Genomic DNA, 23354 nt, shown 5'->3' on the forward strand with positions numbered 1-23354 from the left:
ATAATTAATCAGTAATGGAGAGTTATATGAGCTAATGCAGCAAGTTAATAAAAAAGCCAGTAAATGTGTCTAGGTTTTCTTCTTTTTCTATGTTCTGATCTTAAAATAGTTTAATGCACAAAAAGGGGCAATCATGACCAAATAAGGCATTGTTTTCATTTAAGTAGTAAACAGGGGTGTAGCAGCAAATTCTGGGCCCTGCACAGTCTTAATGTCAGTGGGCCCCTATCCATGCCAGTACACAAGGAACGTTAGCAAAAAATCAGGGTTTTCATGGGCCCCTCTCCCTACTCGGGCCCTGGGTAGTCAGGTCCACTTTTCCCCCCACTACCACGCCCATGGTAGTAAACACAGTATCTGTAACAAATATAGCATTTAATTCATTTCCTCAGGCTTCTTTGTAATTCATAAAAAAATTGAATCATTTATGTTGCATGTGCAAATTGCGGTCACCTTAGAGAATGAAGACACTAACACCCACACCAGACGTCAAAGCTTGCAATTGCAATATGCAGCACCTAAAAAACTGTTTTTTCCCCCCTAGTCTTCTTTGCAGACATTTTCTAGATCTGACATATGCTTGGCTTTTTTTGCTGTGAAGCTTGTTTCTTAAGGGCACTGTATGGACCATTTATGAAACCTTCAGTTTGTAGTCCAGGGTCCAGTATGGTTTGCATTCCTATGGTCCTGTAGAGGCTGTCTGCATTAGCCTTTTAACATATAGTTTGTTTTTCATTTTTTTCACTCTTGGCAAGACACTCTTTCATGAAATGCAGTTTGTTCTTTTCTCCAGATCTGTCATTACCGATTGCAATCATAATGTTTTATTTAAACTTCATCAGTCTTCAGAGCTTGTTTCCAAATCTCATCTGATTTATTGGGATTTTTGTAGCATATTTGACGAGGTCAGAGTGAAGGTTTTGTTGTCATTGTGGCTCTTCAGTAAAGAGTATGTTTGTGCAGTAATGCTCACTGCCCTTTTCACTCTTTATACTTTCCTGCTGGCTCTTGGTAGTCATATGGAGGTTTGGATTTTCCTGTCTGCAAATGTGCAGTACTCTCATTTCCCAACACTGAAGTTCCAAACTATCTTTTTGCCTTCCTCTGCCCTGTGGGCACTGCCTACTTTCAGATGTTTTGTCAATCACTTTAGAGAAGTCCTTGTCTGATGGCAGTTCTAGGTTTAAATAGGACATTTTATTCAGCTCACAGTTCCTAATTACAGTTAATTTCATTCAATTCACTGAAAATATGTGTTTAGCTTATGTTAGCTACAGAGGCTGTTTACTACAACTCAGTTCAAATATGTGATCATATCATATATTTGTGAGATGAAAAACACACAGATGTATGTTGTTTTAAACAATATTCTCTTAAGTCTGAATTTCAACTATGGAAAAAGATTAACAGAAATAGACCACCACAGAAGACTATCAATATTATGAGAAAAATGTGTCTGTACTGCTTCTCTAAGGATATTTGATAAAAGTTTAAATTTCACATTGCTTTAATTACCAATAAATGACAATGCTGCTTTACACCTACATATTTACTGACTTATTTCATAGAACATATAGCAGTAGATGGAGTTTGAGTACTACATCCTTAAGTATAAATGCTTTCCATATATTAGGTAGCGTACTACGCAACTTGACCCAATCGGTTCTGCATAGAATAAAATGATGAAAAACAAAACATTACTGCTTAATCTGCTGTTGGTAAATTAATGTTGCTTCTACATTAGAAACAAGCAGAAGTCTAGTCCAGAAACTGCTCTGTCCTTTTAGAAGAAGCTTAAAACAGCAATTACACAAATACAGCAAAATGTTGAAGAGCAAAACGTGCAGTTGAAAACAGATTCTCTTTAATATGTTCAACCTCATACATGAGCACAAATCTGCAGATAAAAATAATTGTATTTAAACTTCTGAAAGCACTTTACTGTAGTTTCTCTAAAGTTATTCTTCAGTCCCTGATTAATATTACCTCAGCGTGGTAGACAAGAAAAACAAAACTTCACTGCCCGTTTCAGCTTTGTGTGATAATGATTTTTAACATGTTTACATTACTATGCAAGTACCATATGACATATATCTCAGTTCCTCAGACTGCACTCAGGCTTTTATATCATCATCAAGCACAGTCACATCAGTTCAATCCTGCAGCATACGGTACTGCATTCCTGTGTTTTGCTGATTTGATTCATGTCAACTTTATTTTACATAGACGAGGGAAATGTACAAATACTTTGTCAATATGACAGCAAGTGAATCTTTTCAGTAGGAAAAGAAATCATATAAACAGTACACTAAATCAGACATTACAAAGGATGATGTGATGAAAACATAATTGGCAAACTTTTCAGAAATGCTGGTTAAAATCAGATAATGCTTTGAGGATCATTAGCCACCATGCCTTGTAGCATTTATTTAACGGGGAACAACAGCCACAGGTCTTTTTTCCCCTGGCCAAATAAAACTTTTCTTTCTTAATTCATGTCAAGAAACTATTAAGTTATTCAATCTTTAAAACATCATACTACCTACCCTAAATACATCACTAAGAAGAAACAATGGGTAAGTAGTAGATGTTGCCGGTAAAACAATAAATCTAAATTATTTTTTAACCTCCAAAAATAAAATAAAAAAAGAGCATAGGAAAAGGGGTTTTCCTTTTTTAAACTTACAAAAAAACTATTAAACACAAAATAAATGTTATTGCACAGTATTTTTAAATCATAGTGGTAAAACCCTGCCTAAAATGTATTTGAAATATCACGACAGAGCATAAACTGGATTTTGGATGCTTTAATATAGAAATTACACTTCACAATTTAAATGCTGTTAAAAATTGGAAAAATAAATGCAAAAAATCCAGTAATGGACATGTGGCCCTGGTGACATGTTGGTAATTTTTTCTAGGTAATTTTTTTAAGGTTCAGCCATTCCCGAAGTGGCTGTGTCCTGTGTAGCTCCCTGTTGAGAGGAGCTATCTGTGGCATGACCAGTTGCATGGGTCAACTCACTATCCCGGGAGGACTGACCCAAATGTGGAGCGGCTCCACGCAAGTCCCGGCTACCAAACGGAGGTGGAACCATAGCTCCAGGGGGAGGAAGAGAACCAGGGGGAAAAGGCCGAGGAGGGAAAGGAAAGTCACGAGGTCCAGCAAAATCAGGTGGGAAGTCATGTGCGCCAAATGGGGGTAGAGGTGGTCTCATAGGAGGATGATCTCTCAGAGGTGGGCCACGTGCTAAAAAGAATGGAAAGGAATTTGTTGCATTAAGACTTACAATTTGGAAAGATAGAAATTCCTATGACCACAACATTGAACATTCTAGCACAGGTTCAGTGCATATTCTTAATATAAACATTTTTCTAACGTTTTGGCCTTCAATGTGGACAAAAAAAATCCAACTGACATGAAAATGCCAATACTAATGGAAACTAACAGATACATAAGACATCAGTGTAGTGCATGTAAATAAATTACCGAACGGTGGTGGGACAGGTCCAAATGGGCGCAGAGGAGGTCCAAAGGCGTCCATATGAGGCGGTCTGAAGTGTGGGTCAGGTCCAAGAGAAGGACCAGGAGAAACCATAGATGGATGGCCATTAGGTGGTCGGATCATTGGAGGATGTGCACCATTAGGTGGAGGTAGTCCACCCATGGTTTGGGGGCCATAAGGCTTTGGAGGGGCATTTGAGATTGGGCCAGGAGAATCCCTGATGGGAGATGGGAGAAAGGATCCCTGGCTCTGAGACTTTGACATCTGAAACTAAAGAAAAAATAAACATGTGTGTGAGTGTCTTCATATGGGGATAGCCTTGATTCACAACTAGCTTTACAGGCTAAACCAAGAAATCACCAACTCCGCCCCTGGAGAGCTACCGTCTTGTAAGTTGCAAACCCGCCCCAAATCAAACACACCCCATTCAATTGATCATGTTCTTTTGGATGCAGAAACTCAAAAGATCAGGTATGATTTATTGATTAGTGGTTGGAGTAAAGTCTGCTAGAAGCAAGTTTCTCCAGGAGCAGGGTTGATGACTCCTAGGCTAAACCGTGCACACTGAAATGCCTTCAGCCATGCATATAATAGCCTGCAGAACACTACAACATCTTGTCAGAGGGAGCAGAAACAATCAACAGGATAATGTGTGCTGCAGAAAAACCCTAAAATGAAAAAATGTTAAGCAAAAGTTATGAAAAGTTCACACAGGACACCCACAAAGAGTGTTAGAATGTTATAGTAGCTTCTGATTGTGCACCACCAGGTTATACATCCATTCACTTACATCCCAGCACCCTAATATTGTACTCACTGCCTCTGTAGTATCAGTGAAGGCCTCAGCCTTTGCATCTACAGGCACTGTCTGTTTTTAATCAAAACACACCCAGGAAAATAAGATATATACATGACAGGATATGCCTAAATCATTTCTAAAAAAAAAAAAAAACACTTTGACCATTACTACATATGAAAACAAGGGTGCTACTTTAGAAGAGAGCTTTTCTAGTATAAATACTCCATTGCTTGCCTATATAGCCACTAGTACTACCCTTTGTATCAGTGCCTTTACTAGTAGTGAGCAATGATTGAGCATAGGGGTAGGAATCACAGGACATCTCACAATACAATATTACAATATGTTGCCCACTGACTTCAAGCATTATTCCAAAATATTAGAATGCTGCTGATAAAGTATCTGGGTAGAATACAACTACAATACACCAAAATCTTTTCAAACTGTGTGTTACATAAGCTTACAGCAAGAAAATACATTAATGCAAAAATATCAAATATCAATATTTGACACCAAGTACCAATAACGTATCACAAACTAACCATATACAATATAACTGCGCGATACAGTTAGCTTTTCACCCAGCCCTAGTTAAGTACTGAAAATATTTCCAGTTAGCATAACTCTGCTGTAACGAGAACATAAAATCATCATAAATCCTCAATCATGTTAATCCTGCAAGGAATACGGAGATTACAGAACACAAAATACTGCATAACAGGACAAAAAGTGTACTTACTGATCCATCCTGTGTGCAAGGAGAAGAGGTGCGAGGGGCAAACATTTCTAAAAAAAAAAAGAAAAAAAAGAAAAAAAAAATTAAATTATAAACGATGGCTCATTTTTACATAACGTGTGTCTCCTACCACTACAATTAATGTAGAAGGACTCACGCATATCTGGTCTAGTAGGCAATGGATGTCCAAGGTCAGAGAAGCGCCCATGGGGATCAGGAGGTGGCTGTGGCCCTGTTACAAAAAGAATAATTCCTCAATTTGATTACGTCATCTTTTTTAGTTTTCTTGCCCTCTGAAAATCTCTGGTCGCATGCACAGGTTTATAACTATATAGTTAAGACTCTGCTTAGTCCATATATTTTTGGGTTGTGTGTCAGGGTTTAAAAAAAAAACCTTCAATAATTGTACATTATTCTGTTTTATTCACAACCACTTTTACTGCATGCTGCAATGTGTACTGCTGAAATCAGCTGATCTTTTTAGTTTTTCTTCACAAAAATGAGAGCCACAGTATCAGACACTCACCAAAAGATTCATTCCTTCGTCCCACAGGAGCAGAAGGTGGGCGTCCAGGACCCTCAATCATTAAGGGGGGAGAGGGAGCACCCCCACTCACAGGTGAGGGCCCATATGAATCACCTGTTCACAATCACATATCAACATCTTGAATTTTTGCAGTCTTATAACTGAAGTTATTTAAACATGCATGATGCTATCAGAATTGAATGAAACTGACTTGATTCAAAATACTACTTGTGCAACAGATAAATAAAAAACAATTACTGTCCCTGACACCAAGTGTAACCCAGGCAACGCCTGAATGGAGTAGATGCTTGACAGCAGATGCAGGTCCAGACATTTTAATATAAAAAGCCTGAAAAGTAAATGTCTAAACTACCAAACTGTTAATGAAAACCATAATTGTCCAATTAAATCACTCTATGTAGTGCTTATTGTAATGTTTGCTAAAAAAGGTGTTTAAATTTGCACACCTTTTTTTTTTTTGCACAATCGAGTGATTGTTGTCTGCCTAAATGCATATTTGTAGACAAACTTTTACACAACATAAAATCCTCCAGAAGCATACCAAAAACTAAATTACAGCATTTATTCAAAGCAAACAAAAAGGGAACTCACCTCTCCGTAGAGAGATGTGGCGGTCTGGAGCCCCAGATTTATACAGTTTGTGCTCCAAATCTGTCATTCTGTCACTGCACTCTACAATTCTGAGAAGCAAAAGCAGCTTGTTAGACAATTACTACATTCATTTGTTTCCATTTCTATACCCACATAAATAAACCTCTTGAAGTATTTAAATATTTGTGATAAAATATTACTTTGGTCAGAAAGCACTCACTTTTGACGCAAGTTGGCACTCTCCCTCCTCTCTTCTATCAGAGCTCGTTCAGACGCACGGGCTTTTAACTGAAACATACAATAATCTTAATTCAGCAAGAATATAGCTAAGAAACAGTCTATTGATATACACAATTAATCTATATCTTATTACCCAATTCTCATGTGCTTTCTTCTCCTGGACAGCAATCTACAATAATAAAATAATAAAACAGGATAAACACATAAAATTACAAAAACAGAAAAGACTCAAAATGACTGGTATGTATAAAAACATGTACAGAAACAAACCTCTGACTTGAGTGCTCTTTCATTTTGCTGCATTTCATCTTGCATGTCTTTCACTTTCTGTCTGAGACTATTCAGCTCCTCCTCGGTCTGCAAGGCTCTGCCATCCACCTCAGACAGTTTTGTCTCCTTCTCACGCCGCTCCAGCTCTTCCTGAGTCAACTTTCTATGAGATGAGCATACATATCAAGCTCCATCAAAGCAGGTCAAAGCTGAGTTGAAATATTTTGAAATGGAACAAATCCATTCTATGACATTCGCAGTAAACATGACTCAATTAACTAAGCTATTAAAACTAAGTGATTTAACTTAGTTTCACAACTTAAATTAATTATTTTATATTTTACAATGCTCTCCAGTAAATCGACTCAATGAAGACGAGAAAATGCCCACTGGTCCAAAAATCTATTAGCATCAAAAGGTTTCACTAGTCTAGAATCCCCATTAGAAAATAAACCAGCAAGTATTAACACTTCAACAATTTAAAACAATTCATAACTATTAATACTCTTCACAAGAATTGTCAGGATGACAAGAATTTTAAATGTAAATGATACTTACTGCTGTAACACATTCTCTTTCTGCTGGTATAACTCAGTTGTAATTTCTAGTCTCTGCTGGAGATTGTTGTATTGGCTTTCCAGATGAGTCTTTTCATTTTTCAGTTTGGTTTGTTCATGAACCACCTTCTGAAATTGTTCTGGAACAGCAAATATGTTGAAGTGCAATGTATTATTTAACGTAAACCATTGACATTGTATACAAAAAAAAAAAAACTTGCATACCTTCCAGTTCTTGTCTTGCTTTTTGTTCAGCCCAAAAGTTCTCCAAACAACGGTTCCGCTCCTCCTCAACAATGGAAAGAGTGGCCTTAATCTGATAGAAAGGGAGAAAATAAGAGGAACATTAAACAAAGGTAAAATACATTTTAAAAACTGGTAAACACATGACAGCCCCATACAGGCTTACCCTTGAGACGTCCATCATCTGTTTGAGACGCAACTTAATGGGATCACCTTTTTTGTCTGAAACAAATGTTCAAACATCCACATGGACTTGTTAGATAAATATAAACACATGCTACACTATTTTAAGCTCCATCAAAGAATACTTCACCAGCAACCTCACCATTGGCTAGTTTAGCATCTCCCTTTTGTAACTCTGTAAAATCCATGGCTTCAAGGCCCTTCAGCTCAGCAATGCAGCTAGACAAAACCTACAAGTGACAAACAGACTGTAAGATTCCAACATGGATATTTGTTTGACAGTGAGACAATATGTTACACCATTATACACGTGGACATTATACAGCCCAAATAAAATACTAAACATCAACATAAACTTACATCAATTTCATTTTCCTTGTGTACAAGGGAGTCCTCCAAATCCTTCTGTGTTTTATGGTAGACTTTGATTTCCTCACCAAGTTGCTCATGCTTCTCTTGCCAGTCTTTGGCATCACGCAAGAGCTGTGAAGATAACAGAAACAAAAGACTCAGGATAGAAAATGAACTAGGACTGAACTTAGATGGGCCTCATTTTAATTTCTTGAGCCTAGAGCAGCTAATAACAAAAAGTAGCACCAGAGCTTTATATAAAATAAAAATAGGAGTGAAAAACAGATGCCTACATCTCGGACTATTTTCTGGAGCCCAATCTGACCCGGCCCGAGGAATGTGGTGGGAAATCTCGGTTTTGGGTCGGTCCTCGGGTCAGGTCGGGTTCGGGCAGAGAATCTAAGCTCTAGTAGACACATCCTAAATCCAAACTGAATCCATTTAATGTCATAAATGTTAGTGTAGCAGGTAAAATTTAGGATTTGCATAGTATTGTCGGGCTTGTAGTGGATTTACTGATATCTCTACAGTAACTGTAGTGTAGATTACTTTTAAACATCTTTTTTTTATTATTATTATTCATCACTCACTGTTCTGTTTATAGTGAAACATTTCATCAGCATTCTCACCTTTATCCACCTTATTTCAACCCATGAAATTACAGCAGACCAAGTGAGCACAAATGTGGTGTAATTGGGCAGTGTTGGGAAACAGCAAACCTGATAATATTTACACACTACAGACAGTAGCGTTCAAGAGCTCTGAAAGTAACAGCTATTTCTAGCCTTATCTGTCGTATAATATTATGCTGACTTGTCTTTAACTAATTGTCAAGTAGGCTTACAGTGACATTTGTCAAAGGAAATTAATTTACAACCAACTACAACCAGAACATATTTGTGAAAAATGTACCTTATTTACTAATCCTTTTTAATAATATTATTTTACACACACACACTCAACACTTCTAAAAAAAAAACAGAAATTCACCATCTGCAGTAAAAAACACCAAAATGTGCTTAAGTATAGAGGAGGATTGATCAGTGTTTCTGAGGCAGATACTGATTGATCATCTTTTAGAATTATCAGCCAATTGTCATTACTGATCAAAAGTTAAGCTGAAAGCCAAATTAACCTTTCCCAGGCAAATGTGGTAATATGTTGTTATTTAGTGCTTCTTTCAAGATGAAACATACTCAAAGAAGTAGCCAAGAGAGTTTGAACACATTTGATCTAAAAAACTGTCAGATACACAGCCACTTGATCTATCCATCTCTACAGGCACAAATATACACATTTGAATAGGAATTTACTTACATTTTTTTTCTGCTCCTTTAAGGCACTATTGTCTTTTTCAAAGGACAACACCTGAGCTTTCAGGGCATCTTCCCTGAGTTTAGCCTCATCCATAAGGACCTGAATCTATAAGTACAAAAACAAATATGGTTACAGATAGATATTAGCTGGATAATAGATGGAAACAGACTGAGGACTGTAAAATAACAAATCTTCAAGAAAGTCAACTGCAGAACAAGGGAAAGAATCAATCAATCTATTCCACTCAAACGTGCCAAACAAAAGCTACTAATACAAACAAAGCAATCACATTTATTGTCAGATTTGTTTTACTTTTTTAATTTGAAAAATAGATATATTCCTTGAATTCAAATTTGTGAACTGAACCATAGCCTTTATGATGCATTACAGCAAAAAATACACAGCAAACATGTATTTATATGGGTTACCTTTGCACGCTCTTCTTCATATTGCCTTAGACTATTCTGATGCTCCTCAATTCGTTGATGCATTACAAGCATCTTAAAAATAGAGATAAAACATTAATAACAAGCAATTTAGTTCACGTTTTAGACAACAAGATACATGAACAAAATGGTACCTTCTCATTAAGAGTTCTGTTCTCTTCCTGTGTGTCTGCAATTTTTTGACCAAGTTGAGAAACATTAACAGACAGCTCCTCCCTCTGGTTGCACAGATCTTGATAACGAGTCTATAATACAGAAATAAGACAAATAATGAACCTGACGGCACAAAAAAAAGACGGGTCACAGCAGGGTCACATGTAATAGAATTATTTCAGGACTTGCCTTAAGTCGTTCAAATTCCTTATGTGTAGAAGATTCTGACTTTTCAGAATTTTTTTGCTTTTCTTCTTGTTGCTTGATCTAAAAAGTAAAAAAAAAATCAAATCAAAAGTATTTTAAAATAACAGAAAAAAATGAATGAATATAATGAAAAAATGGTGACAACAATATTACCTTATTATTCAATTCAGTTATTTTGAGGAGGACATCAGACTTTTCACTGACAAGCTGTTGGATCTTCTCTGAAAGTTGTTTTTCTGTTACTGATAAACGACAAGAACATATGCTATAATAGATATGGGACACAAAACCTCAACAAATAAATAGTCAAATTGAAACTTCCAGGACTAACATAACTATTAAACTTACATAGATATGTTCTGCCTTTTACCTGTGGAGAAACAGAGTGTTGGTTAAAGTCAGATTCATTTGAGGGCTGGGCAAGAATAAAGACATTCATAGCAGGAGTAAGGTAAGGTCTTACAGCAAGAATCGTCCTCCAGATAAACATGAACATGGTGAGGATTCCCACAACTGCAGTAGTAACTACTGGCTTCCAGGGAAGTCCATGAAAAGTAGGGCCTGGCTGCCATTCCTCAGGCAAAGAAGAAATCATCTTAAATAAAAATCAAAACAAACACACAAATCAACTTTAAAACACAACTGTCTGAAACTGAAAGCAATTGATATGATGTGACAACTGTAGAACGTGTTGTGTTTTACATATTTAATTGTATCTTGCCAAAATCTCTTCCTTGCAGAATGGACATTATGAAAGTACACACTAACGTGTAATTTAAAAACCAAGTATAACAACCATTTTGAGCAAAAGCAAAGTTTAAATATCTTCTGTATGATCCCTACACAAGGCCAAATAATCTTTGAAATGTTTCCCAGTTTTAAAAGTCGTTTAAAAATACAGAATTAAATTAAGAAATTATCTCTGGCTTATGAACCAGCGCGATAAAGCCCCTGACAGTCCAATCAAAACAATGTGAAGAGTGTAGAGGTAAACGGACCTTTAGCCCCGAGGAACAGATATCGGCTAGACTGTAGCGAGGCGTGATTTCTTTCCTTGGTGATTTATTATACAATGAAACACATTTACACAAACAGCCAGACTACAGAAGAGAAAACACAGTAAAATGAGCGAACAGATCCGTTAGCTAACCTAGCGGATCTGCATTACCTAGCGTTAGATAGCTACATGTCAGTGTAACGGGCTGGAGGACCGACCGGCTGCTCCACAGGGCGGATTTATATCTACCCGGACATTAGGACTGGTCTGACTGAGCTATGCTAGCTGACTGTTAGATTCACTAGTTAATAATCTCTCATATAAACACGGAGAGGCAGCAGACAGGCGGCGGCAGCAGCTTAGCTAACCCGCTAGCTAAGCTAGTTAGCTGTGTGTGTGTGAGGCAGGAGGAACCCGACAGTAAGTCACCCACTTCCTGGAGCGCTGTCAGGACCAGGGGGGACAGGGTGGTCCACGGGTCGGGCACTCCGCCCGGAGAGGTGAGGGTCAGTCCCGGGTCCATCTCGCTGCTGCTGCCGTCGGATAGGGTTTCAGGCACCGATACAATTCAGCCGAGCGGCGGCCGAGCGCAGGCTAAATGGCGGACTGCTGAGTAACTTCATAAAGACAGCTCAGAGCTGAACAACCGAGCGACCACCCGTCTTTGTGTCCTTTACAGCCCGCGGCTCTCCCCGGAGCTCAGATCAGCCCAGAAACCGCACCGTACTGCTAATAATTCAACACCGACCGCCCGCCCGAGCTCCAGCCCGTACTTCAACCCGTCCTCTAGAACACGTCAACATCTGAAACCCCCGTTAACCTCTCTCTGCACGTCACACTCCACGTGACAAACCAACTCTGTCAAATCAGCGGAACCGCCGGTCCCATCAGCCCCCAACAGACTCACAATATACTTAAGTGTAGGTGATTTAGAAATCCTTCTTTCCTGCAATTTCTCTCCTACCGACATTCATGTAAAACTTTCAACATTTCATGAGCAGGCTCTCTTAGCATGGAAGCTTAACTTTGTACGAAATTTCTTCCCTCACAAAACAAAGGTATCCAATAATGAATTAATCCTGACACGATGTAAACCACGTTATCTTAAGAACTGGCATTAGTAAAGGAATAGACTATCTGCTTGATTTACTTAATGAAGAGGGGAACATTTACACCTTTTGTAACTTTATGAGTAAACACTGGTTCCCTGTTGTTCATAGGAAAAATGAAACTCAGTCATAGAAGCAATCCCAAATGGTCTTATTCACCTTATGAAAAGTCATACTTCATATGAAAAGGTGAGGAAAGAGGAATGCCAGTTTTAGTAGGCAGTGTTTGACCTAAAATGCACTAATAAATCAATAAGGAATGTGTTTCATTCATGAAAATATGTTACACCTAGAGGATTTATATCCAAGATATAAACTGGACATGTTGTATCCCCAATAAAGCTAATGTGTTGAATGCTCTTTTTGTCAATCAGAATGTGAATCAGTATCAAATCTTTTCAACAACACTACAGATACAACCTAAACTAACACACCAAGACACACAGCCCCCCACAGACTCAACAACACTACAACTACAACCTAAAAAAACACACCAAGACACACAGCCCCCAACAGACTTAACAACACTACAGCTACAACCTAAACTAACACACCAAGACACACAGCCCCCAACAGACTCAACAACAACACTACAGCTACAACCTAAAATCAACCTAAACTAACACACCAAGACCCACAGCCCCCAACAGACTCGACAACAACACTACAGCTACAACCTAAAATCAACCTAAACTAACACACCAAGACACACAGCCCCCAACAGACTTAACAACACTACAGCTACAACCTAAACTAACACACCAAGACACACAGCTCCCAACAGACTCAACAACAACACTACAGCTACAACCTAAACTAACACACCAAGACACACAGCCCCCAACAGACTTAACAACACTACAGCTACAACCTAAACTAACACACCAAGACACACAGCCCCCAACAGACTCAACAACAACACTACAGCTACAACCTAAAATCAACCTAAACTAACACACCAAGACACACAGCCCCCAACAGACTCAACAACAACACTACAGCTACAACCTAAAATCAACCTAAACTAACACACCAAGACCCACAGCCCCCAACAGACTCGACAACAACACTACAGCTACAACCTAAAATCAACCTAAACTAACACACCAAGACACACAGCCCCCAACAGACTTAACAACACTACAGCTACAACCTAAACTAACACACCAAGACACACAGCCCCCAACAGACTCAACAACAACACTACAGCTACAACCTAAAATCAACCTAAACTAACACACCAAGACACACAGCCCCCAACACACTTAACACCACTACAGCTACAACCTAAGCTAACACACCAAGACCCACAGCACCCAACAGACTCAACAACACTACAGCTACAACCTAAAATCAACCTAAACTAACACACCAAGACACACAGCCCCCAACAGACTTAACAACACTACAGCTACAACCTAAGCTAACACACCAAGACCCACAGCACCCAACAGACTCAACAACAACACTACAGCTACAACCTAAAATCAACCTAAACTAACACACCAAGACACACAGCCCCCAACAGACTCAACAACAACACTACAGCTACAACCTAAAATCAACCTAAACTAACACACCAAGACCCACAGCCCCCAACAGACTCGACAACAACACTACAGCTACAACCTAAAATCAACCTAAACTAACACACCAAGACACACAGCCCCCAACAGACTTAACAACACTACAGCTACAACCTAAACTAACACACCAAGACACACAGCCCCCAACAGACTCAACAACAACACTACAGCTACAACCTAAACTAACACACCAAGACCCACAGCACCCAACAGACTCAACAACACTACAGCTACAACCTAAACTAACACACCAAGACCCACAGCCCAAAACAGACTCAACACTACAGCTACAACCTAAAATCAACCTAAACTTACACACCAAGACCCACAGCCTCCATCTTGGCAACAAGACGCAGACATGTGTATTTTAGATATACGCCGTAAGATATCGCTAAAATAGTTTCATTAAATAGTCAGTACTACAGCGTAGGAACTACAACCTCAATTGTTATTTTGGGTCAGATAATGAGAATAAATGTCAATGGTAACGTATGGCTTTACAAAATACCTTTATATATGACAAGTCAGAATGGCTTTATTACGCTGTAGATCTAAACATATTACTAGCACATATTTTATAGCTGATATCTAAAATTATTACTGGTTTACATAGATATTTGATTTGGGTTTTACTAGTAAAAATAAGTTATGACAAGCTGAAACAGCTTGCCATAAAACCAGCTTGCTAAATCAAAACCAGACAAAACAGAATACATACTCACATTTTCTGCACACATGCCTAAAAATTCAGATCCAACAACCAGCCAGCCCCAAACATGGTCTGAGGATGATGAGTCAGCCTGGTCATACTTTGCTTTATTATCATATAAATCCGAGGCACTTTGGGACTCCAGTGAACCTGAGGATTGGAAATGCAAAACATTAAACCCTAAACAAATTAAGTCAAATGAAATCAAATTAGGAACACATTAAATACAAAATCAAAGCCTACCTGAAGACTGTTCCATTTCAAAGCCAAATGTAATATCCAAAGGATTCTCCTGAATTGCTTGTGGTCCTCTCTGAACCTCTTCTGTGCCTTCAAAGGCTAATTGAATGTCTTTATTCTTATTAAAATGTCCACCATCCTCCCCCAGACCCATGTCCGGGCTTTGGGTTTCACCCTCCTCAACATTAACATTGGGTGACTCTTCAGTTTCTTGATGGACTTCAGGGTCTTCAGCTTTCTTGTTCACCTTGATGTTTTCACTAGTACGTTTTGTCAACTCTTCATCAGATGCATTCACATTTTCTGGAAAACAATATGTATGTATAAGCATATATAAAACCATTTGCTAAAGCATCTGCTTACAAAACCTGTGGTTTACATTTATATAAATGGTTCATCTAATTTTTATTTCATACATGGGTTACACTATGTAGAAAAACACCACCAACAGTCCTACTGAACCATTCTTTTATGAATTCCATGTGTTTTTAATCCTTTTTATTTGTACTCTCCGAATAACAAGGTGTTATCACTTGTGCACATGCTCTGACAAATAATTAGAACACACCCTTCTTACTAACACACATCACATTATCAAGATTTTCTCTGTTTGCTTAACACCTAGTTTTCAACTTGCTTACCCATTTCCAAATGAGATTGGCTCTCCTCTACCAACGGGACACTGTCAGAGACTGCAGAGTACTTCTGGCGTAGATAAAAAGCAAACTCTTGAAAGTCATCCAAAATGGCAGCTTCTTCATCAAACATGACTGGGTCCACTTGCTGTCCACGATCCCGAGCCTTTTGCTCCTGGGCATCCAGCATTTTCTCTATTTCATCTAGTATGGAGTTTTCAGAAACCTCTAAAATATCCTCTAATGTTCTTTCTATGTCATAGCTGGTTTCCGAGTTAGATTCCCTAACCGACCGGAGCTCCTGGTCCAAATCTGCAAACATTGCCTCAACTCTGTAAAGGTCTCTCAGGTCTAAGTATCTCTGAATGCGTTCCAACTCATTGTCCTTAAAGTGATCTCTTAAAAGGGTGAGTCTAAGTACACTGTCACTGTACTCAGGATCTTTGCTAATGACAGGATCCTGCTGAATCTCACCTTGACCATCAGTACCCTGTGTATCATTTTCTTTATCCTGGTGTGAGCCTAACAAGTCCAATGATGGTACTGTGTTTGAATTTGTACTTCCATTTATATCTCCACTTTTCTGGGTAGATTTGATTTCCTCCGGCTCATTGCTGTGGACTGGATCCGGCTGAATTTTATCCAAACCATTAACAGACTGTGCATCATTCTTTTCTTCATCAGGTGAGACTAATGAATCTAAGGGTGGTTCCACATTTGAATTTTCACCTTCATTTGTCTGAGAGGATGCAATTTCCTCTGGGGCCTTACTGATGACAGGATCATGCTGAAACTCACCAGGACCATCCAAAGGCTCTGCATCATCATCTTTATGAAGTGAGTCCAAGGATGGTACCATGTTTGAATTTGTATTTTCATTTTTATGGGTGGACATGATTTTTTCAGGCGTCTCATCTGTGGCCAGAGGATCATTTTCTAATTCTTTTTCAAGTTTGCTGTTTGCGGTAGACTCTTTTACCTCCTCAGTTTTACCAGGGATGGAGGACAGTACAGCATTTTCATCCTCTAATAACTCTTCAATATCTTCATTGTCCTCATAAACATCAGGTTCTTGTTCATTTTCTTCAGCTTCATGTTCTGCTTTCAATGTACTGTCTAATAAATTTACTATGTTATTTTTCACACTACTAATTTTTTCATCTGTTATCTCATGAATGTCTGATTGTTTTTCAGGTTCAGGTTGGTCGGCATTTTCCACTAAACTGACTTGATCACTCTCTTCATACATGTCCCCAACCTGAGGTGCATTTTGTGCACCATCTTCGTCAAGAGGTTCAGATTTGGAAAACTGTATATTTTCAATCACCTTCTGAACAGTTTCCTCAATTACCTGTTTGCCATCCTCAGAGGCATCAAGTTCAGAATCAATAGAATCATTAATGATCATCTTAACCACATTTAAAGAATCGTCAGTGCTTACTAACTCTTCTCCTACATCATCAGGTTTAAACATTTTGGAGGCCTGTTCAGAAACCTCCTCATCCTCAGTTGCAAAGTCAATATTGTGATGTTTTATTTCATCTGCTTTAGAAACCTTTGAAGAAAGTGGATTCTCTGTTATTGAATCCTTATTGGAGTGTTTTGCTTCCCCTGCATCTTTTTTAATTTCTGAATCCTGAACACGGATGTGATTGTCTAAACCTCTCTCATTTCTGTCTGCGTCAGCAACCTCCTCCTTGTCATCTTCCTCTTCCTCCTCCTCGTCTTCATCGTCATCTTCAGTGTCATCAGATAGATCTGTTCGCTCACCTCCACTGACAATTTTAAAAACGGTGTCCCCTAAAGATGACCACATGCCATCCTTGGTTAACTCTCTGTCATTTTCCTGTTTTTCTACTGTGGGCTCAATTGGAATCTCTTCACTTTTTGACTCTGGATCAGTAATCCTTTCCTCAAAATAAGGGAGCTCTGTTGCAGCAGTAAGTAATGCAGGCTCCTTTGGAGCTTCCTCTATGTGATCACTTTGTTGTTTATCTATTTTTTGGTGTTCATCAAAAGGAAGAGTGACCCTCTCTGTGTCTTCATCATCAGACATAACAGCATCAAATGTAGTGCCTAAAGTTGTTTTTAATTCAGGCAGAGCTTTTACCTCTGTAACATGGTCTTCTTCCTGTAAAGCATCGCCATCTTTGGATGAAGGCTCATCTATCTGTTTAGTTAATATTTGACCATCTGAAAAAGACTCATCTGTACTGCTCTTGTTGTTCTCAGTAGTAGCTCCGCCATCATTATTTTCTTTGTCTTCTACAGCATCTAAAGCTACTGTTTCTGTAGGTAACTGATTGGGTTCAATATATTCCAAATCAGTATCATCCTCTATATCGGACTCCTCAGCTTTATCTTGAGGCAACAAATCAGTATCTTCTCCCCCGTCATTAGTGTCTATAGGGGATTCTTTCAATAATGTCTTCATATCCTCCGAATCTTTAGTGTTACCAAGTCCTTCTGGTTTCTCTCTTTGGCTGTCACCTTCATTTAAAAATAATGAACTACTTAACAGCGCATCAACATCATAGCTTTCAAATTTATCTAGTCCAGTGTCAAAGCAGACAAAATCAGTTTCCTGAAAAAGATTTAATGGCATCAATTAGTCTTAAAATACATGGACAGTTCAAATAAAAGGTAATCAAGTCTTGCCTCTGAACTTTTAATTATGTTGATTTTGGCAAAACAGAGGACACCAACTTACAGCATAAAACACTACACTTACCTCTGCAGACACTTCTATTTCTTTGTCAGTGTATATGTGATTTATGTTTAGAAAATCCTTTGGGAAATAACCAAAGTTGCTGCCAACCTAAAAAAGAGGAACATTTTTACTATAGCGTTTGTCCCTAAAAGATTCTTTCTAATGTCAATAATAGAGTGGCACTGGGTTCTGCATCTTTGCAAACAGCATATCCACTCATACAACTGCTGATCAATCATTAGCTTTCATACTTACACTTCCGGCCCACACATCTGACCTTTGTCCTGAGAGTTTATAGTACACATATATAGTCTCCCCTTTTTTGAAAGACAGAAACCGACAGTCTGGTCCGGAGAAATCCTTTGCTGCCTTTCCACGACACAGGAGCACTAATGAAAGAAATGGAAAAAAACAAACATTTAATCCAAAAAAGTGTTTCTACTCAAGCCAAGGTGAGCAACTGTCTTATAATATACTGTATGTTTCCTTAAAAAAGTTACTAGATGAATGCAGAAAATTTAAGGTAAACTGTGACTGAACAACAGGATATCAACAGTGTATTCTCTTAGTGTTCTCTTCACTATCAGCGCAGAAAAGTTACATTTTAATATCAGGGTTTTAAGCAAAGGCTGTCGAAAGGAACCTGAGAACACACAACGTGATCTTAAAGGAGTAGTTAAGGAAGTGTTCAGGGAAAAATGTAAAGCATGACTGCTGACAGACACTGTAATTAAGAGTGAATACACTGAATATATTTAATAAAACATAAAGGCGTTGAGTTTTTTGGTGCTATAAATGCCACACAGTATTCGAAGTTAAACAGACCTGTCTCAGCGGTAAAAATAAAGAGCTGGAGGGTTTATTTTAGGGGGAGTTCAGAGAGACGCTGTGCCTGCTGACGGTTGTGTTCCAGTGTTTATAAGGGTTAGCCAGGCTAGCCGCTAGCTAAGCTAAATAACACATCAGATGTCCAACGCGTCTTATCTAAGCAGTTCAGTTTAACTAGCTAAGTGTCGAGCTGAACTATCAGTCTGTATAAGGAGGAACAGGCCAGTTAGGTTAAAGAGTTAACTAAACACAGCGCGCGGTTAACTCAGATACAGAGATAAAGAGAGGAGCTCTTGAATTTCTGCTGGTTAAGATAACATTAGCTCGCTAGCTGTAGCCTGTTTAGCTAGAAACCCAGCGGAGTTCTGCTAGCCGGTGAGCCGCCAGTGCTAACACTCAGTTGTTTTTAGAGGAGGGCTATCCGGGTCCGCAAAGTAAAAATCCAGCACAGGATTTTGCTCCAGCTGACGGGCTGATACTGGTCCGCCCGGCGGGCTGAACCCAAACCCTGGGCTGGATTTTAACCGTGCGGACCCGGATGATCCAGTAGTTCAGCTGAATACATAGTACATGCCCCAGTAGTACATAGTACACCAGACCCCTTTAATTACTTACTACTGCACTCGTCGTCCGCACATCTCTTAAAGTCGGAAAATCGCCGCTCCAGAGAGGCGTGTGTAAAACGCACACAGAAAAACAGTATAAAAGGGTAAAAACGCCACAGCAGCGCTGTCATGTTGGCTGGTTGGGATAGGGCAGCGGGCTGCCTGAGCGGGGGCACAGCGCTGAGCCGAGCCGAGCCGACACGTCAGCAGATCTGCAGCCGCTGCTGCGTCTGTACCGAGTCTGATGCTCCAGGCAAGCAGGAGAAAAAAGACTGGAGTCATGTTACACAGGATCCGGGAACACTTAAAGACACAGACTCACAGGAACTTCCCCACACTCTGTAGAAGAAAACCAAACAACAAAGAACATTGAATAAGCATAATTGTATGGTTGTATTACATTTTGTATGTTGATGATGGAAAAACGACATTTAAACAACATTAACACGACATTATTGGCTAGCATTAAAATTCTGACATTAACCTTTTAACATGCCTTGTCTCGTATACAGGCTACAGGTGTAGGTGATACAAAACTATTTCTTTCTGCAGTAAAAAAAAAAAAGATTATTCACACTCTGACAACTTTGAGGGCTTTGAAGACTCTTACAGGTTTCTTGAAGAAGCTGCCTGACCACTCTCTTCTCCACTTAATAATATCAGATCAGTAACAGGAATCAAACAAATTACTGCAGGTTTGAAAATAGACATAAAAACTAGACAACAGTAACAAAACGAAAGGTTTGGAGGACAATACAAGTTTCATTTGTATTCAGGAAAATACTGATTTTAAAGTGAAGTTTAGGAAAGTACCAATGTTATGATTATTATTCATTATATTTGTAAAGGGGCAGATTTATTTATAAATTGTAAAATAATTTCTGTTACATTTACAATTATAATTTGTAGTCACTTTTATTACAATAAATGAAAGCTTTTTATATAATGCTTGATTTTTTTTTAAAGATTAAGGTGTGTAATATCAGGGTGAAAATGAACAAATATTCTAATCTGTTAAATCAACGTTCATTTAAAGGTTTTTATGTTTAAGGCTCTTCACCACTCACAATGATTTAGCCGAAACGTGCTCCCAATTAAATAATAATTATTGTTATCTGTTTTAGACTGGACTCAAGTCAAAAAAAGAACTTCTTCAAAGAGAAGCAAAGAAGAGACAGTGATCTGCAATGATCTGGGGATGCTTCAGCAAGGCTGGAATTGGGCAGTTTGGTCTTTGCGAATGACGCATGAATCAAGCTGCATACAAGGTTATCCTGGAAGAAAACTTCCTTCTATCTACTCTACCAATGTTCCCAACTCTGGGGAATGTTTTTCTTTTTCTATCAGGACAATGCTCAATTCCACACAGCTAGATCAATTAGGGTGTGGATGAAGAACCACCAGATCATGGTGTCATGGCCAGCACAATCTCCAGCCCTGAACCCCATTGAAAACCTATGGAATGTAATCAAGAGGTAGATGGTCACAAGCCATCAAGCTGAACTGCTTGAATTTTTTGCCAGGAGTCTCATAAGTGGCAAAGCAGTTTGAAAGACTGAAAGACTCTTTCTTAGTTACTTTTGTATTGTTGTTTCTAAATAAATATATTAACTTTTTTTGTTTGCATTATTTAAGTTTGAAAGCACTGCACCTATTTTGTTAATTTGACCTTTTCTTATTTTCTGCAAATGTATTATTTTTTATATTTTAAATATACAATGTTTTTATTTGGAATTTGGGAGAAATGTCATCAGTAGTTTCTAGAATAAAATCACAATGTTTATTTTACTCAAATATATACCTATAGATAACAAGGCTGAAGTTTGTTTGATATTCGCAGCTCCAGATTAGATAGTTGTTATGCAAGAAGCAACCCCAAAGTTAATTGAGAAAGTGATTTAGTTTTTTGTACATTGGTAAATAAAATGGAAAAAAAAAATCTGAGAGCTCAAACTGAACTGTATCCTGTCATCCAGATTTTATCTAGGCCCTGCTAACCCCAGGGTCTCATAACTGCCCACCCCACACACCATGTGGGGTGAACATGAGCAAAGGCCAGCACGGTAGTGGGGAGGGGGGATAATCGTGCTCCAGCATGGTTTAAACAAAGCGTGCCCAGTGTATGCCATAGACACTCCTACCTATTGCTGCTCCACACTGTAAATATAAAGTCAAAGAGACTCATCTGCTGCACAGTTTGTGTTGATCATTCTTTAGTTCTGTAGTTCAGTGGGTACCGGACACTTTCTAATGGAGGCTGGCCACAGGATATGTTTAAAAGTTGTCTGATTCAGTTGTACCAGCACAACACAAACTAATAACACACAACCACCATGCCAGTGTCACTGCAGAGCTGAGAATGATCCACCAATCAACCATCAATGCAGTAAAGAACATTGAGATCTCAGAGCTACATATGCTGCCTTTAGGACCACAACTTTTCCAGGCCGTTGCAAAAGAAGGTACTGGTACCGAACTGGCCTGCCTGCAGTCCTGATCTGTTCCTGGTAGATATCCCTGTACTGTTGCACATCTTTAGATGAAGAATGAGACAAAATAACACCCGAAACACTTAATCACTTGATATCCTCTGTGCCTAAATATCTTCATAAAGTCCTGTGATAAACAATGGTAAGATTACAAAGTGGGAAATGCTTTACTGTCCTTTTGGAATATTTTGCTGAAATGTGTTTCAGGGCTGTTACTCAAGAATTAATGAACAATAATAAATCAAATGAACAAAAAAACATAAAGATAAAAATGTAAGACATTTTTCTTATTTGGGGTTTTAAATGTGGTCACAATTACTCCCTATATAAGGTATAATGGATATTTTCATAATTCCTGAAAATTGAATATAAAATACTGCACAACCAGTTAATATAATCCAAGTTCTCACTGTTTTCAGGAAGTGTGAGAAATGGCACATTGTGTACATAGGCTTGGTGTGTATTTCTACAGGTTTACAGCTGCTTATCTATCTTCTCTAAAAGGAATTCATCTGAACCTGAAGTGTGATCTTATCTAAGCCATAAATAAAACTGATTAAAGAAATGCACAAAATTGCATAATTATAGTCATACATTGTTTTTTTTTCACTTATATTTTAATTAATTGGAGCTCACCAGCTTGTGTGAACAGTTATATTGTATAAACGATCCACAATCAATTTAATCCTTAGATGCATAGTAAGTCAAAAATTACCCAAACATCTTTCTTGCAATATCTTCAAAATGAGAAGTTCTCATTTCATATTTCAGATATTCCTTAAATAATATATTACTGGAATCATGCCACATTCATTTTAACTTACCTTTTATACATTTTACTAAAATCTACTAAGTCTTTTGTATTATCGCCCCAATGGTGGTCAAGAATTACCCGCATTAATATCCTGTAAAAATGCATGGGAACAATTGATTATCAGCTGTGACAGAAATAAATATTTTGTGGACCACATAGATGATATCAAAAATGTCACCCTTTAAGAATATTATTTTACCTTAATTTTTTTAACCCCCACCAAAATGATGTGTGTATGTCTAATTAAAATATATGTGTGTGTGTGTGTGTGTGTGTGTGTGTGATTCATGTCTGTGAAGGAGTGTTTCTTATCATAAAAATAGCTTATTTTTCAGTTTTTCAGCAAGTGTGCTTCTTGACAAATAAAACATGATCTCTTTCTGTTTCCCTTAGACTGTCTATGTGAGAAATCATTTACCATGTCAAGTAGTACAGGCCTTAGTGTCCAACATTGCTGTGATGAGTGAAGCCTCTATACAGCAGCAA

At 38.3% G+C, this 23354-nt stretch overlaps 1 protein-coding gene and 2 long non-coding RNA genes across 4 annotated transcripts; 1 reads left to right on the forward strand and 2 right to left on the reverse strand.

Annotated features, from left to right (window-relative positions):
* Positions 1-1842: 1842 nt before the first annotated feature.
* On the reverse strand, positions 1843-19794 carry mia3 (MIA SH3 domain ER export factor 3). Of its 2 annotated transcripts, XM_049480040.1 has the most exons (28): positions 19576-19794; positions 18388-18521; positions 18154-18240; positions 15429-18006; positions 14791-15090; positions 14561-14697; positions 10610-10741; positions 10495-10516; positions 10300-10388; positions 10129-10206; positions 9921-10031; positions 9769-9840; positions 9341-9445; positions 8033-8155; positions 7815-7902; positions 7656-7711; positions 7472-7562; positions 7248-7386; positions 6690-6852; positions 6553-6588; positions 6400-6467; positions 6180-6268; positions 5568-5681; positions 5199-5273; positions 5045-5091; positions 4324-4374; positions 3491-3776; positions 1843-3250 (listed from the first exon to the last, which is right to left on the reverse strand). In XM_049480040.1, the coding sequence occupies exons 1-28, from the start codon at positions 19694-19696 to the stop codon at positions 2931-2933; spliced, it is 5712 nt and encodes a 1903-aa protein (XP_049335997.1). In that variant the 5' UTR covers positions 19697-19794; the 3' UTR covers positions 1843-2930. The 2 variants fall into 2 exon arrangements, with proteins under 2 accessions (XP_049335997.1, XP_049336002.1); XM_049480045.1 differs by lacking the exon at positions 4324-4374.
* On the reverse strand, positions 12923-14542 carry LOC125802336 (uncharacterized). The gene is made up of 3 exons (XR_007439372.1): positions 13745-14542; positions 13001-13670; positions 12923-12940 (listed from the first exon to the last, which is right to left on the reverse strand). It is a non-coding gene; the product is annotated as an uncharacterized LOC125802336 (long non-coding RNA).
* On the forward strand, positions 18444-21181 carry LOC111191258 (uncharacterized). Its single transcript, XR_002649409.2, has 2 exons — positions 18444-18584; positions 20690-21181. It is a non-coding gene; the product is annotated as an uncharacterized LOC111191258 (long non-coding RNA).
* Positions 21182-23354: the final 2173 nt, after the last annotated feature.

This window comes from Astyanax mexicanus, chromosome 1 (genome assembly GCF_023375975.1).
Source record: "Astyanax mexicanus isolate ESR-SI-001 chromosome 1, AstMex3_surface, whole genome shotgun sequence".
Taxonomy (NCBI): Eukaryota; Metazoa; Chordata; class Actinopteri; order Characiformes; family Acestrorhamphidae; genus Astyanax; species Astyanax mexicanus.

Bases quoted from the DNA above. Each gene is read 5' to 3' on its own strand.
- mia3 (XM_049480040.1), bottom strand. From the start codon at position 19,696: ATGACAGCGCTGCTGTGGCGTTTTTACCCTTTTATACTGTTTTTCTGT. The intron at 18,522-19,575 runs GTAAGTAATTAA...TTCTTTCATTAG, and splicing joins TGCGGACGACGAGTGCAGTA to TGCTCCTGTGTCGTGGAAAG. The intron at 6,269-6,399 runs GTGAGTGCTTTC...TTTGCTTCTCAG, and splicing joins AGTGCCAACTTGCGTCAAAA to AATTGTAGAGTGCAGTGACA.